Source organism: Danaus plexippus, chromosome 27 (genome assembly GCF_018135715.1).
Source record: "Danaus plexippus chromosome 27, MEX_DaPlex, whole genome shotgun sequence".
Classification (NCBI taxonomy): Eukaryota; Metazoa; Arthropoda; class Insecta; order Lepidoptera; family Nymphalidae; genus Danaus; species Danaus plexippus.
This window is the reverse complement of record NC_083555.1, coordinates 1,216,816-1,233,310: the sequence shown is the minus strand read 5'-3', so window position 1 is coordinate 1,233,310 and position 16,495 is coordinate 1,216,816. Positions and strand designations below refer to the sequence as shown.

The window sequence follows — 16,495 nt, the reverse complement described above, 5'->3', positions numbered from 1 at the left end:
TAATAAATAAATCTTTAAATATTTCATTAAATTTATTGATATAGTAAGATCAAATTACAATCCTTTTGAATAGACGTTTCAAAACTTAAAGAGGACTTGTAATTCTAAGCCTTTTGATAATAAGGCTTGAGTTAATCTTTTCAATGACACTCAAAAATATTATATTGAATTATAAAGTATGAGTTACAAAAAAAATTATTGATAGTTGAAGGAAAAGTACACAACTTGACAGACATTTTAGTGAGTATTAACAGGGCTTATTGTGTAAAAATTTGTAAATAATATTTCACTAGGCCATAAAATAAGAAAATATATGTACATAGTAATGGTAAGGCCATTCATCTTTTCTTTACTCACATCTCGCATGACTGGCTTTCCGGCTAAAGGACACTCAAAGGTCTGTTTACCCGTTTCGATCACAGAACGAGGGTGCCCCGTGATGTGATATATACATGCAATGTTTGAGTCAAGAGGCTCGTGTGAAAAGCTCTTGAAACAAATATTGAGATATGATTCCTTAAGGGACAAAAGTATTTTTTCATGTAGTGCTGTTCAATTCCTTGTACAATTATAAATCCCTAAAATTATGATAAATTTTTATTTAAAAAAAATACTTCCAAATGATTTATTTTTTTGGAAATTAAGTAATTATTGTCTAATAATGTAATCTTAATTGGAAATATATTTTTGTTTAATGGCGGTAACGAAAAAATGGGTTTGCCGAATTTTTGTCATTATTTTATAATATGACGACCATGAAAAAGCACAATTTGACAGCAAAAAATTTTAAGTTTTAACTTGAAAGCATGCTGCTTCTACTACGAAGCAATATTATAAAATAATAAACACAGAATAATTCCCCAAAAATTTCAGGAAATAGATTCCCTATCAAGTCTTTATAGCTAAAAGATTTTACGCCGGAATTATATAAAAAAAATATTTCTTGCCAAAAATTTGTCTTTTTACAAAGAGACATTATTATTAACAAATACTTTTCTACTTGAGTTTTTTTTTTGTAAATGTTTTTACGGCTCTGGATACAAGTCCTTTTGAGCCTTTTTCTACTTGGTGATATTCTAGGCTTGCCATGCAAAATTTTTGTTTTAATTATTTTAGTGGTCATAGGACTATAGCACTTCTTGATTCTGTTTATCTTAATAATTATAAACAATGATTTTAAAGTAAAAAAAAGCAATGTCTCAACCACTTAGTTGTTGCTTAGTTTAAACGATGCGGCAGATTTAAAAATAAAGTTTGTATTCTCTTTAGACTCTGGCTGAAAATCTTTTTTTAATCATTACGTCAAATAATTTTGTACAGTCAAAATTTCAATATATTAAATATATTTTTACATAATGAAATGTTTATAAACGATTTAAATTGTGCTAGTTTTCATTGATTCGGGAATAACAATACACTATCCTGTTATTTCTCCTGTACGTATGATTTATTTTAACACACCTAACATTACTAACAAAACTAAAACAACAACAGTAAACTTATTAATCTTGCTTTTAGAAATACATACATATTGTATAAACAAAACAAATACAACAACTTATACATTTTATAAATAAAATTAGCTGACGTCATCCATATAAGGATACATGAATAGAATACTGATCTTTTTATTCCAGAAGATTGCATCCTGAAGTGTGTAGACAAATTTATAACCATTCAAGACAATGAAACACAAAATAAATGTGAATTGCAAAGAAAATCCAACGCAATTATTATTTAGACGTTCTTGTAAAAGTGTAAATACCTTTTCCAAAACATACTCTGGAGCATCACAGTTGTGCACGAGAAGTTTGGTACAACAATTACAGAGGAAACTGCCGAAGACAAAGTACTATGAAAATCATGGTAAAATAAAACGAGACTTAAGTATAGAAACCGATATTTGCATAATGAGAAGGTATTATAGGAAGAAAAGAAATAAATTCTCAAACAGAATGGCAACATCGGCGAGATCAAACTATTCAACAATTTATAATGAGACAGACACGAACGACTTTACGAGAGACAGTAGTGCTTGTGGTGACAGTGAAGTAACCGCCTGTCAGAAAGATACATCGTATAAATTTAACTTAACATCGCTAGTGGTTGATAATCTTAAAAAGCTATTGAATGATTGGATTACGAAGTACTTGTGTGAAAACAATGAAACTAAACAAAAGATTGATTCAGTGCTGGATTCGATATTGCACAAAATGGATTTACAGACGAATGACACGTCTTCATATACATATACCATTGACGTGGAATTAGGACATCAAAGGAAAGAACCAGAATCACAGTCAACATTTTCGAAAGACTTGAAGTTATATCCAGAAAAAAGTGAAGACGCTGTAACAGGAATAAAATCATCTTATCTAACAATACCATTGTGTAATAAGTATCTAGAAATAATATCAACATTAAGCATCCCCAGGAAGTCACATAAAAACAAAAAACGAAAAACTTTAAACAAGGTTAAGAACTTTCGTTACAAGAAGATAATGTTGTCCGTAAGCAAATCCAGCAAATATCTTATGACTTCCTCAAGTCTAAATTTTCTAACACTACGAGCTAAATCAGTAACTAAACACTGTGCAACTTACCAAAGGAATGACCCGGAAGTTAATGACCCAAACAGTAACTTTTTACCAAAAACTTATACTAATACAATTTTAGGCGACAATGACAAATTAACTAAAAGTAGAAGTCAGAATAGCACACAGAATGGAACAAAACTTAGAAATAGATCTAAGGAAATTCCTAGCATCTATGAAAACATATATGGTATTAATTCAGGTCACATAAAAACCTATGAAACTATACAAACGGGAAGCAACAAAAGGGCAATGAATTTATCTGAACATCAAAATGTAAAACATTATAAATCTACACAAGAAAACGATAAAATTACAAGTGAAAACGAGCACAGCGATCAACTTGTCACCATTGATTTCGGAAATGAAAGTAATGAATCTAAGTTAGACACAGAAAATAAAAACGTTGAAGGCGAAAATAATCTAAAAATTAACAATAAATCGCTCAAAAATACAATATTCAAGAGAAAAGCGACAAATTATCAAACCATTAAATCTAAGCGAAACAAATATTTTGCCAAGAAATCCAACAATAAAATTAAAAGACAAAAAGAACTTTTGCATAATTTTCAAACTTTAATGAAATATTTTTCTAAGTACAATGATAAAAAGGATATGCAATTGCAAATAAAAATTAAGGTCTGTTCTAAGAATAAAAACGAGGAAAATACAAATACAGCATCACAAGCACATAAGATGAAATCAAATATAAACGAGACAAATACTCCAAAAGAAAACATAAAGGGAAAACCGGCATTGAATAGTCAAAATATTATATCACTACTTGATGGAGCAACGAGTGAAACAAAATATTTATTAAGGGAATCAACTGACATATTAACTGGTGAAGCAATGCCATCAAATGCTAACTCAGGCTCAAATACTCACATAGAAAACTTGAAAATAGTTCAAGAGATAAATGAACTCAGAGGAATTATAAAGTCTTTAGCGAACACCGCAGATAAACTTATCAGTAACCACTTATATGAAACAAATAAAATTCAAAATCATTCTAATCATTCGAAATCCAAAACAGAGGATCTATCACAAAGCATAATTGTTGAACACGCAACGGAAAACTCTCTGGTTAATAGCGCATTACCAAAAACATCGAAAGGAATTCAAGTGTCAAGTAACATGCGTAAAAGTCAATTGAAATCAGGGCTTAAACTTAGGAAAGAGCCAAAAAAGAAGGAATGTAATTCTTCTTCAATGAAAAAAAAATCCTCGTATAATATTATAGCTAGCGAATCACTAATTAAAGTTACAGATATGACATCAGGAGCACAAAATAAAACTAATGATGATCAAAAGATGATAGACAACGCTCTAACTTGTTCGTTACCAAAATCGAAATCGCTCTACGAAACCTCAATAGCTGGTAATAAAGGAAAATTGTTGGCGTTATACTGCGATGATCTTACAAAATCCAAAAATTATACCTATAGCATTTCTGACAGTATTGGCCCCAGTCATTCTAATCACGAACGTGTGTGTAGTTACCATACATGTGGAGGACCATGCGACGCTGAACCAAAGTTGACTTGTAACGACATTGTATCGACAAACAGTAATTGTGTACTTTTGGGAGACAATAACTCCTGCTCGTCCGTGTGCATTGAAATTGATCCACATTGTTTTTATGGCAAGAAAGTAATTGTAAGACACCGTGAGGGAATGTGTTTTTGGGAAGGATGTTTATATTGTACCCTTCTTTGGCTTCCAGTTCTACTTGTATCTTGGTTATTTTACTTAAATGTTATAAAAGATTGGATGGCAACAAGCGGTAGCAAGATAACATATATTGATAATACACAAAGCCAAGAGTCAACAACGACGTCATCATCAACAACATCGGCGACAAATATTCATGCTGATGCCATGTATCAAGGGCTGTCACTTTCTGATTTAGGCTTTTGATAAAAAAAAAATTATTAATGACATTTGTAAATCTAACTATAATAACTTTAAAGGCTTATGAAATTTAAAGTAAGCAGAGGCGTGGAACATATTAATAAATTGTTTTAAATTGATTTTAAAATAATATCTTTTTTATTTAGTAGTATGAATACGAAAAATAAATGAATCAATAGAGGTATCCCAAGTTTTTTAACATGAATTGATGAGAGACGATTAATTTAATGTGCACTTTGTTCCTTTTATTACATTTATAACGCATTTATCTCATGTTTAATGTAACTGGTCGTTTATGAAGTTAACAGTTTATGAATGTCATTTTATATAGTTTAGACTGGCTATTAAGAGGAATCCCTTACGTTTTGTAATTAATAAAGTATAAAACATGCTCAACACTAAAATTTATTAGAAAGATATTTTATTACATACCTTCAACTTATTTCAAATAATTTAGCAAGTTTCAAAAACACCACAAAAAAAACACAAAAGTCATCATTTCATATGATTTGTAAAGATTTTCATGACGAACATATTTTGTTACAGAAATTATAAATTAAAAAAATGAATATGGAACTTTTAGAGGATCTTAAAGTTATTGAAAAAGTTAAGGAGGAAACGAAAATCAATAATCGAACCATATATCCATTTGATCTCATTGTTGAAGAGACTTACGAAAAACCTTCGATGATTGATGGGAGTAATGCTAAGAAATATAGCAAAGATTCTGTGCCAGCCATTTGTAAGACACTCGGAAATGAAGAAAGTTTTGAAATTTGCAAATCTATTATTGATGATGTGCTACGTATAAGAAAGAGCCTTAACATGGCAAGCGACAGTGACAGCAACTTAAACTTATCTGAGCCTGTATCAAATGCACTCAAATATATTAAAGAGCCAGAAAGAAATCATCAAAAAACACTTCTAACGGTAAAAACAAAACCAAAGAAGTGTACACGACTGGTGAAAATAAAAAACATTCATTTCAAAAACAAAGACCCTAAAAACAATTTAAACAAAAAGCTGGCATCGTATTATGACCGAGCTAAAAGTAAATGTTCAAATGCGGCAAACATTCAGAGAAACTTATATTCAGACTCCGTTTTGAACGCTGTTTCTCGTACTAGAATACCAAAAAAGGTATTAGCTAAGGAAAATCTTTTGGATGACATTGAAAGGATATCTTTGAGTGGTAACTTCAACGAGGATAGAATTTCATACATCAGTCAGTCAAGTGACGTCACATTGATAGGATTAAAAAGCATATCATCTAATAACAGTGAGCTTAACAACACACCAAGAATACCCTCAGTTATTCACATATCGAATTGTTTACCGCAAATTATTCAGGAACCCAAGGAGTTCAGGGCGCCAGATTCAAATGTTGATAACATTTATTCTGCTTCGAGTAAAATATGCTCTGAAACTTATCAAAATGAAAATTTATATAGCACAAACATTATAAGAGTTGCTGTGGCTCAAATAGAGAATTCCTCCATATTGAAATATAAAAAAGAAATAGCTAGCACAAATAGCAGAGAAAGATTTCTTGTCAAGAAGAGCTTGATCAGTGCTGGGAGTTATATGAGTCAATCAGATACTGTCACTTCCACATCGTCTCTGGAAACTTTAAATACGCATGACAATGAGCGCGTCGTAGCGGCGATGGGTATAAGTGATAGTTTTCTTAGCAGCGATACGCTTACAGACAACCCAAATATTTATGATCTCAGAAGTGAAAGTGATAAATATGTGATCGCTAAAACTAGTTCCTATTTCAGAAATGAAAATATCCTCTCGAATGATACTCTAGCGCCAATGCACGAAATTTATGTAAAAAATGATCAAAACCAAGCACAGACATCGCCTAACATGCTGAATACCACTTTATTGGATACTATAATTAATGTAGGTATGTTTCCAAAGGTGACTAAAAGTATCCAAAATAATATGTTTTCTTCTACATTAAACGACGTCATAATAACTGATGAGCTGCGTAATTCTTTTCCTTTAAATAGATTAGGCATTGAATCTACCGGAGAAAACGAATATCCTAAAAACGTTTTCAAAAAATCTTTGAGTGCAGAAGATGATGAAAATCGACAAAAAAATATTAATTTACCGAATGAAGAGACGATAAATGAAATATTATTTAATAGAAATCAAGTACAGAAGAAATCGTGCTCAGAAGAATCTCGTAACTACACTGTGTTTCCCGAACTGTGGGAAAAATTAACGGTATTTATTGACGTTGCCATAAGAAAACTGGAGGATAACCTCATGGAGAAAATAAGCCAAGAGATGAAAAAAGCACTAGACAGAATAGACCATATTACTCATAGTAATAAAAGAGAAAGTAAAACATCCCAATACGATATTAAGGAAAGAAGAGAATCAAAAGAAGCTATCATGATAAGCAGAATGGAATTGGGTGAATCCAAATCCTTGCAGTGCGGTTCGTTGCAAAATGATATGTTGGATGAATTAGTCAGAAAAATGAATATGGAAGGATTGAAAATATTGAAGGGACCGCGAACAAAACTCAAAGAAGGTTACAAAATTCTAAGCAGTGATCTGTTGGAGGTTCTTAAAGCTCCGGTTGAAGCAAGCGTTTCGACGGCTAAGGGCAAGGGAGATTCGCTGGCCGTGTCCGTATCTGAAGGCACCACGATCAAATCCAGTACTCAGAACTCGTCCCTCATGAAGAATGCTATTTCTTTCTTAAAAGAGAACGCGCTCATTATCGTCAGTGTACCGCTCTTTTGTTTGTCTTTATTTTTGGTCTATATCTTCCTAGCTGTACTTGTACAAGTTTGAAAAAAAGTCTATTTATTGATGCACGCTTTCATTGTTGCGACATGTTTCATATGATTATTTTTCATCAATCTATTAAGATTCTTTAAAATTTGTGTAATTTATAATTATTTTTTGGGAAAAATCCTAAACCAGTTATACATCTGTGTTGTTCTGTTTCTTCTTGTTATTATGTACATGGAGAGAATAAATAAAACTACAATTTATAGCATAAATAAAACCTGTTTTTTTTATTCTAACTGGTATAAGTCTATACGACAATCACTTGATTTTCAAAAGGACATATAAAATAAACAAGTGATGTGGATTTAAATGTTTAGGAGATTGCGATTCAGAAATATTATGTTCTAACAAAATTTTAATAATTTACGCGTTTATTGTAAGCTTGTAACGATTATTGTTGAGCCAAAACTAAATGCCCAGAGCGATCCAAAGTGAACACTGGCCTTAATCTGCGGCTTCTGCAAAACAAATTAGTATGAAATTATTAGTTACATCAATTCTAATATCTTATTCATCAAAGCTGAGAGGGATTTAAAAAAGTATACACTGTTAAATTACTTATATGTGTAAAAAAGTGTAACATAGTAAGCAAACAAGATACAAAGTTACGAGTATATAAACAGGTGTGTAACTGTCTTTATTAAATGTCTTCTTTGCCGTGGCCTGGCTCAGAGCAGGAGAAGGTACGGGGGGTTTTAGTCAAGAAGAGTCTGACACTCCCTCTTGCCCCGCCCAGGACAAGAGGGGTCATATGATGATTTGACCCTTTGTAAAAAAACCGTCTCCTTGATTTATGGTTGACTAGATCCCAAATCCAGATACAAGTTTTTATATTCAATGATTAAGTTGCCAAGTATTAAAATATTTGAATAACATCCGGCCAGCTGCGGTACATATATTTATATTTAAAAATTTTGTAGTTAAATCGAAAAGTGTAAAAATACCTTGAACTTTTTGTTGAAATATTTTTACTTATATATAAATATATATATATGTGTGTATGTGTGTGTACATATGTATTTATATAACATAGATATTGTAAAAAAGATATTACATTCTAACAAATGAACTTTGTTTAAATTCGTTTACCTTTGTTTGGCACTTCTCCTGCCGGTAGCTACAGCGGTGGCCTGGGCAATGGCTGGGCCGTCTTCTGTCATTGCCTGTTATAAAATTTAATAATAGACATAGAACAATCATTTTCTAAATAAAACAACGTAATGTGTGAGTATAATCGTTGGAATGTGTGTTTGTAAAACTGACGCCTGATTCTTGATGTTAAAATTATGAAAATGTCTATTCTGTTAGACGCAATTGAAAAAGGAAGAATATGCTATGATAATTAAATTACTCAATTCGTCCACGTATTAATATACATATTGCTCTACAAACTCCTTCACAAACATCTAAAAGCTGGAAAGCTAATAAAAACGGTCTAAACTAAAAAAAAAAAATACTGCAGCCGCGACCACAGATAATAGCATGATTTAATTTATATATACACAGATAATATTAGTCGCAAAAATGATTTAAAAAGGTTATCGAACTCCAATTGACTCACTTCTTCCTGAGCCACGGATTCCGTCGTGGTGGGATAGCCTTGAGTCGCTTGCACTTTAGGTATGGGAGCGCCATACGACGCAAAAACTCGGGGTTGCGTTCTAAAACCGATAAATACTTGAGAAGGTCACACGCAAAAAGACACTTTAGGCGCGTGATTAAAAATTGTGACAGAACACAACAGATGTAAATATTTAAATTTATGTATCGTATTGCATTCTAAATAAAATATTTTCCTCGACACGTCCAACGTAATTAGAATGCGCTCGGAGATTCGCTCAGACGCATTACCAAACACGCGTCTATTGAAATTCATTAAAAGTACTGACCTTGTGCCAAAAGCTGTAGCCACGGCGGTCGCTTCGTTGCCCTCGTCGACCTCTTCCCTATCATCGAACTCTCTCTCTTCGTTTTGTTCAATACCATTTCCTTGTTGGTTCAAGTCGAGACCGCTCTGGAGCCCCTGACCTTGAACTTGCGCCTGGTAATTGTTAGGGTCGAACTGTTGCACCGATTGCGGCTCGTATTGCTGGTTCTGATAACTGAAGGCTGGTTGAGATACAAATATGGGTTGGTTTTGGAATTGGTTGGGCTGATACTGTGGCTGGTAGAACTGGGGTTGATAGCTTTGTAATACAACTTGCTGGTCGTTTTGCTCTATTTCCTCTACGTCTTTAGGTTTTTGTGGAGGTGACTGATTTGGTTGCTGAAACTGGAACTGGCCTGGTTGCTGTGGTTGGAATTGACTTGGTTGCTGAGGTTGGAATTGATTTGGTTGCTGTGGTTGGAACTGACCTGGTTGCTGTGGTTGGAACTGACTTGGTTGCTGAGGTTGGAATTGACCTGGTTGCTGAGGTTGGAATTGACTTGGTTGGATTTGATTGCCTTGACTTTGTAAAATTATTTGTTGAGGAGGTATATTAAATTGGGAAAAGGCCTGTACTTCCGGTTGCTGAGGTTGATATTGGTTTACAGGTTGATACTGATTGAGGGGTTGGTATTGGTTTATAGCTGCATATTGGTTCAAAGGCTCTTGAACCAGAGGTTGTTCCTGTACTATTATAGGGTTCTGAGCGAAACCTTGAGCAGGTAATACTTGTTGCGATAATAACTCTCTCTGCGCTAAAACAGACGGCAAAGCAGCTAGATGGGCTGGTCCATCGAAACCTTGGTTCTGTTCTGTAACCTGAGGATAATATAGCGGTGCCCTAAGTTGACCTAACTGCGACAGGGGAACAAATTGCTGTTGCAAATTCAGCTGTGCTAGCGGGCTTAGGAACAATTCAGCTGGATACTCTTGTATATTTTGTTTGGTAACTTCCACAGAGACCTTCTCCTTCTGATCTTTGTCTTTGTCATCCAAAAGCTCGCCCTCATTCAGTGATTCAGTTGTCGTTTCCGGTTGTGATCTGGATTCAGGCTTTGGAGTAGTCGATGGTTGGGAAGCAAATTGCCTGGGAGACTGCTGTTGTGGTAACCCGCTGGACGGAACCCTAGCAGCATCGAATTCTCGCTGCCTCGCAAACTGTAACGCTTTTTCTAGTTGCAGTTGATACTAAAACAATGGCGGTACATTATTGATAATGTACGTCATACATTTTGATTATGTAATTTAAGAGATAAAAAAATAGATTATTATTGGGACTTAGTCACAAACACCATATTTTTTTGTTAAAAAAAAATTAAATATTATTATAAGACAAATTATATCAATTCTAAAATAAGACGGAACACCACAAAGTAAGACTTACTTGCGCTTGCTGCAGGCTTGGATTAAGTTTAGACACATCAGCATTAACAGCGGGCCCTGTTAATTGCTGTCCATTAATAGGTGACACCTGGAAGATTGGCTGTTGTTCGACCGTTGGCAGACCTTGTACTGATACATCGACATCGTCGTTGAAATTTGGAATTTGAGGTCTTCTTGGCTCCACGGGTAGGTACTCTTGCTTCAATGGAGGCTGGAAGTATATACACACAATTGTGTCCATGCCAGGAGCTTGCATTATCACACTAGATACGATGCATATCACGTTTTTCGCTCATAATTTTACCTATTCATGGTAAGAGTAATGTGTGCTTAGTCTGAGTTTATATAATCACTACGTACTGAGCGTTTCCCGTTTTTCATTTCTAAACCTCCGTCAATACTATCGTATGCGAATATTTATGAATGATAAATAGTTAACGCTCCGTGTGTAGGGTTACGATGATGACAAGGACTAAGCATACAACTCTAATACAGTTACGAAATTCGACAAAATTGTTATTTAATAGAATGGAATATTTACAAACAAATTAAAACTCAATAGCCATAATGTTATAAATTATACAAAGCTTTTCTTGAAGTTCTGTGTCTCTGAATAAACGTTATATTTGTAAGGAAAACTCCTAGCATCTCGAGATCGGCGAACCATAGAGAAATATTATTTAAAAAAATCCATAATGAGATCTAAGATTTTCGCTAGTTTTATTCATCTCGTCTGCCCGTGATCACGGTCGCTGAAAAGTAACCGAAACGTCGGGAGTACGTAGTTTTTTACAAAAATAAATCACGCGTAGTTTATCCGAAAAATACTAGTTTCATTTAAATTAAAAAAAAATCCATAGTTATCCAGATTTTTTTAAATACCTCAAGTTTCAATTTAAATGTTAATTAAGCCATAGTTATAAAAGCTATTTAGAAAGTTTCTAGTTAATGTTTATAGCTTAAGTTAACATTATTTAGTATTGACACACTTAAATACTCCACATACAAACGAATAACCAATACGTATTTTTTTCTCTGGAATTTTTTTTGCCATACATTTTTTATACACTTAAATAAAAAACACACAAAATTATACTAGCATTTCCTATGAATTCACTCCTAATAATATTTATTCATGTGAAATAAAGAAAATTTTAATAAAACCTTTCTAAGCTATTTTTTTTTTGAACACGTAGTATTAGGACTGATTTTCATCTTATTGATTTGTCATGGCACGTGTTGAAATTAGTTTTTTAATTAATTTTTTAGTAGTAGAATTCTATAAAACATACCATTCTTGATGGTAGGTCGAAAGCAGGTCCCTGCGGGCGCCATCCACTCGCAGGGTAGGGTGCTGGAGCCTCTCCAGTCACCCCAATCATCAGTAACGTAGCTACCACCAACAATTCCTGGAGACACCATAGAAAATATAAAACATTCAGCCTTTACATTACATGAATATAGTTAAATCGAATCCATATCATAAGCTTCATTTCGATCTATATTTTTTGGTTTTTGGGTATTATTATAAAAATTTTTGAACCGCACACAAATACCACTTAATGGAGGCACAATAAAAACGTGTAATCACCTTCATTTTCATCGACTTTCGCTTTGTCAGAAGCGCCCGTGCATTGCTTTTATAGACAATAGGTTTTCAAATTTGTCATTCTTAACGCGCGCATATCTGACCTTAGCGATTGTCCTTAATAATGCATATTGATAACAAAATTTCGTTCAATTATATGCTTTAGTACACTGGAATAAAGACTCCTTGTAGATTTATCACGTGATTAATAAAATTGTCAATCACTTTAAGGTTTTTGAACACAGTCCCTACTTTGCATGTGATGACGGGCGACTGGATTGAACATGGAAAATAGATTATTGTGTGTTAATAATAAATAATTATGACATATACTTATGTACATATGTAGAATTATTTGAATTTAGGGGTTTGTTTCAAAAAAATAAATATTAAAAGTTGTGAGTAAAAACAAGATGGCGTAAGATCCTTTTTCTTTCGTATATCTGGAGGTTATTTCGCTTTATTTGATGACATATAAAGAAATTAAATATTTTTGATTTTATTATTAAATCCATCTCTTAATACATATATGTAATTTCCTTAGAATATACAGGTTAGATGTTTCCATTACTTTTGCACATAGACGTAGTAATGGCGGGTATTGTATAATTTGACATCAATCCATAGTTTCGGCATTCCCTTGTCAGTTACCCAACACGTTATTATGTTGTACACGTTCCATTCGTCTGTTATATGTCTGTATTAATGCATTCTTATTGACGATAATTTACTTTTATTCCCTTCTGCGTAACACGCAATCTTTTTTTCGATAAATCTGACATATCTGCGCCATTTTTGTTTTTTTTTTTAGTAAAATACTCGACATCTCTCTCAATCTTTCGGGAATTCTATTTAGTTATAAATTTAAAGAACATTTTTGGCATAATATTACTAATATAGGTTTGTCGTAACAAACACTCAAAATAAATACACTTTTTCATTTTCCCATTGCTAGTAATTGAAAATTTCAAAGTGAAATATATTCTAGAAGCAAAAAATTCAATATATGAAAGTTTACGTAGCTTTTGCAGATAAAATCAAAAGTCATGTCTGATAACGTAAGTGTAATATAGAAATTATATCGCAATTCTAACTTAGGATACATTTATATTTAATAGTTTAAACATTTAACTATCTCTGTAAACGCTAACTATTTGTTAAGTTTTGTGTTTTTGGGTTTTGTCAATACTCTCCGATTGTAATTTTAAATAACAGGCATATTGTCACTGGGATTTAATTTCTGTCATTCCTTAATTAAACAGAAAAGGGGGCGAATGAAGCCAAAAAAGGAGAAAATTAGGCAAATTTAAAAAAAGGAGAAAATTAGGCAAACTATTCAGCCGATTTAATCTGTTAAACTATTGCACGTCAAAAAAGGTTATATATTATATCAACATTGCAATATAATTTCCGAGTTTTATTTTCATATAAAAAAGTAAAAAACAAGAATATCAACTAATTAAATTAGAAAATATATTAAATATACACGTAACACCAGCCTTCTAGTTAAGAATCTTTGTATAAGTTATAAATATTACCATCCTGTCAAATAAATTATAGTTTACAAGTTTCTCTTACATTTCTTTTTTCGATATTTTCACATAGAAACTGATCACGGTTTGATTTATTGTCAAACTTTTTCCATAGCTTGTACGTACTTTGGTAACTTCTATTCGACTTCCTATCAAATGTTAAAAACTCCGCGTGTAACCAAAAACATGACTTCCATTGTATCAAATTGTTTATATGATATCTTTATTCAAATATTTACGCCAAAATCTATTTCAAAGAAAAATAAAACTATTATTTTTTTATTAAAACGTATTCGTAATTTTGAAATAATCTCCTTCGTAAACAAAGATACCAATATCTTCTTTATAGATCGACTAAACCGAATGAATGCAAATAATATTTAAATCTTACCCCAAAACTAAAAAAGCTCTACTATATCCCCATTTCATACTCGCTCGTGATAAACGATCTTTTATTTTGGAGTTCATTTCATTCATTCGTGAGATTTATACATCAATAAACCATTCGTTCTTTGTAAGGAATGATTGCACTGTATACCATTCTTTTGATATCCCTTCCTTTGGGAGTTTTATTGAAACAAGCGGTTTTCACGTTTATAGCAGTGTCATTAACTTTCGGAATACAAAATTGTTATGAAAACTTTAGGTGTTTGGATGGAGAGAATTTTGTAATGAATGAAGACGAAATATTTTGTATCTATGTAAATTATAATTAATAAGGAAAAGTATCTAATAGAATACATTCAATTTCTTCAAATATATAGAAGTCTAAAGTGTTATAAATTTAAGAGTTTTCTCCGTGTCTCTCGTTATTTATTATGAAAGTTAAGTATATACATGAACCCAGATGTTTGGAAAATGTCCAAACGGCAAATCCTTCTAGTCGTTTCCAAAACATGGAGATTTAAAACTGATTAAAAACTTTAGTATTAATATTTTATTCTTCTACATATTGTTAAAAGTGGCGCCATCCGTCCTATACTAATTATATTATATAATTATAATGCTTAGAAATATTTTTATCATTGATTATAATCCATACTAATTTATAAGTGCGAAAGTAACTCTGTCTGTCTGTTTGTTACTCAATCACGCCTAAACTACTGAAACAATTTGCACGAAATTTGGTATGGAGATATTTTGATACCAAAAAAACTATCCAATGCGGACGACGATTAGTGGAAAAAACGCTGAACTAATAATATACTAATACTATCTATTTTCAATGGGTAGACTTGGTCACTGTTTATTGCTCAGGAATACAAAAACGGCTTAAAGAATTTGGATATAACCCAGTAGGTATATTTTATTGAAATAATTTGAGCAAATATAAGCTTTTCGTTCTACAACTATGTATATTTTTAAGTTTTTAACATCATTAATACTATATACTTGTATAATATAATAAGAATATATATAGTAATTTTTTTTAATAAAGTCAATAAAAAAAGTTATTTTTTATTAAATTATAGGTACAATACTGTTACTGTCATATAAATTATGACATTGGAATCTGATTTTACGAAGATAGATATCTTGAATACATCACAAATGAATGTCTATTTTGATATATAATACATAAAAAGTTTTTCTTTCAAACACGGAATTTAATATGACGACGATCTTTTTTAAGATAACTATTTAAAAAAAATCATAATATCATTGGACCCCATTTTAATATAAACTTTTATACTTTCGATATAATCTGTCATACAATCATAAACAAGTAACGACTAAAGACAAACTTCCGCCTTCTAATAACACGATGCTAAGAATCATTTTGAATATTGAACATATAAAGCATTATCTGAGGAAAGAAATTCGGACAATTCGCGTATTTCGAGTCTAGAATTTTTGATTTACATTTAAATGAATGCAATGAGTAACCAGTCACTTTTGCTATTGACCCAGACGAGAGCGGAATCTTTAATCGCGAGACCTCGAGATTACCGCTATAGAATCATGGTGTCATTTGATGTCTAAACGAGCCACTAATTTGGCAATATCCATAGCTTACATTCCAATTGGATATATTATGATTGTAATTGAGAACAATAATTATTTTTTAAACTCGGTGAGTGTAGTGAAGTTTCATAGTGATTACCAATAGTGCGAAATTTAACTTATCAAGTCGATAAGGAAAACCTTAACACTTCTAGTAGATATATCATACTTAATCCACTGATATATGTATTGTTCTCTCTTCTCCAGAATCTCGTTGTACAAAAAAAGTAAAATAATTAAAATGTAATAAAAAATAACATAGTTGTCAAATACGTTTTAAAACGTCAACTTGACAGTTTACTGCTATTGTTAGACTTACACATCAACGCAGTTTTATGAAAATGAAAGAAAAATAAAATAATATGAAAGAAAATTCAAAAAAATAATTTATAAAATGTATATAACCTTGAAAATAAGGGTGTTTAAGTTGTTTACTAAGGTGTAAACTGTAAGAAGACCCTTGTGAGGAAGCAGTAATTACAGTTCATATTAAAATAATCGAAGCTTAAAATTGTGTTTATTTTGTTGTTAAATACATAAGTACATTATGGCTTAGAAATTTGTGTATTAACGGTTTTAAAAAAGGGTTTTGTTGTATAAATTAAATGTCTTCTATTTGATTCTGTCAATAAATAGATAGTATTGAAATAGATCGGGTGTTTTATTTTTTGTTTAAGCAAAGAATACAATACCTTACCTACTATTTACCACTGAGAAAATATATGAAAACATATTC

General features: G+C 31.9%; 2 protein-coding genes across 6 annotated transcripts; one reads left to right on the top strand and one right to left on the bottom strand.

The window, feature by feature from the left end:
* The first annotated feature begins 1,310 nt into the window (after positions 1-1,310).
* Positions 1,311-7,532, top strand: LOC116775760 (probable E3 ubiquitin-protein ligase bre1). Of its 5 annotated transcripts, XR_009753252.1 has the most exons (4): positions 1,311-1,436; positions 5,055-6,177; positions 6,290-6,420; positions 6,527-6,614. XR_009753252.1 is itself a non-coding variant. In XM_061525123.1 (3 exons), the coding sequence occupies exons 2-3, from the start codon at positions 5,073-5,075 to the stop codon at positions 6,536-6,538; spliced, it is 1,356 nt and encodes a 451-aa protein (XP_061381107.1). In that variant the 5' UTR covers positions 1,311-1,436; positions 5,055-5,072; the 3' UTR covers positions 6,539-6,616. The 5 variants fall into 5 exon arrangements, 4 of the variants coding, with proteins under 4 accessions (XP_061381107.1, XP_061381108.1, XP_032524632.2 ...); XM_061525123.1 differs by having other exon boundaries at positions 5,055-6,416; positions 6,527-6,616; XM_061525124.1 differs by having other exon boundaries at positions 5,055-6,420.
* On the bottom strand, positions 7,525-12,259 carry LOC116775761 (putative uncharacterized protein DDB_G0271606). The gene is made up of 7 exons (XM_032668742.2): positions 12,227-12,259; positions 11,928-12,044; positions 10,637-10,846; positions 9,215-10,440; positions 8,887-8,986; positions 8,415-8,488; positions 7,525-7,783 (listed from the first exon to the last, which is right to left on the bottom strand). The coding sequence occupies exons 1-7, from the start codon at positions 12,236-12,238 to the stop codon at positions 7,717-7,719; spliced, it is 1,806 nt and encodes a 601-aa protein (XP_032524633.2). The 5' UTR covers positions 12,239-12,259; the 3' UTR covers positions 7,525-7,716.
* Between the last annotated feature and the right edge of the window lie 4,236 nt (positions 12,260-16,495).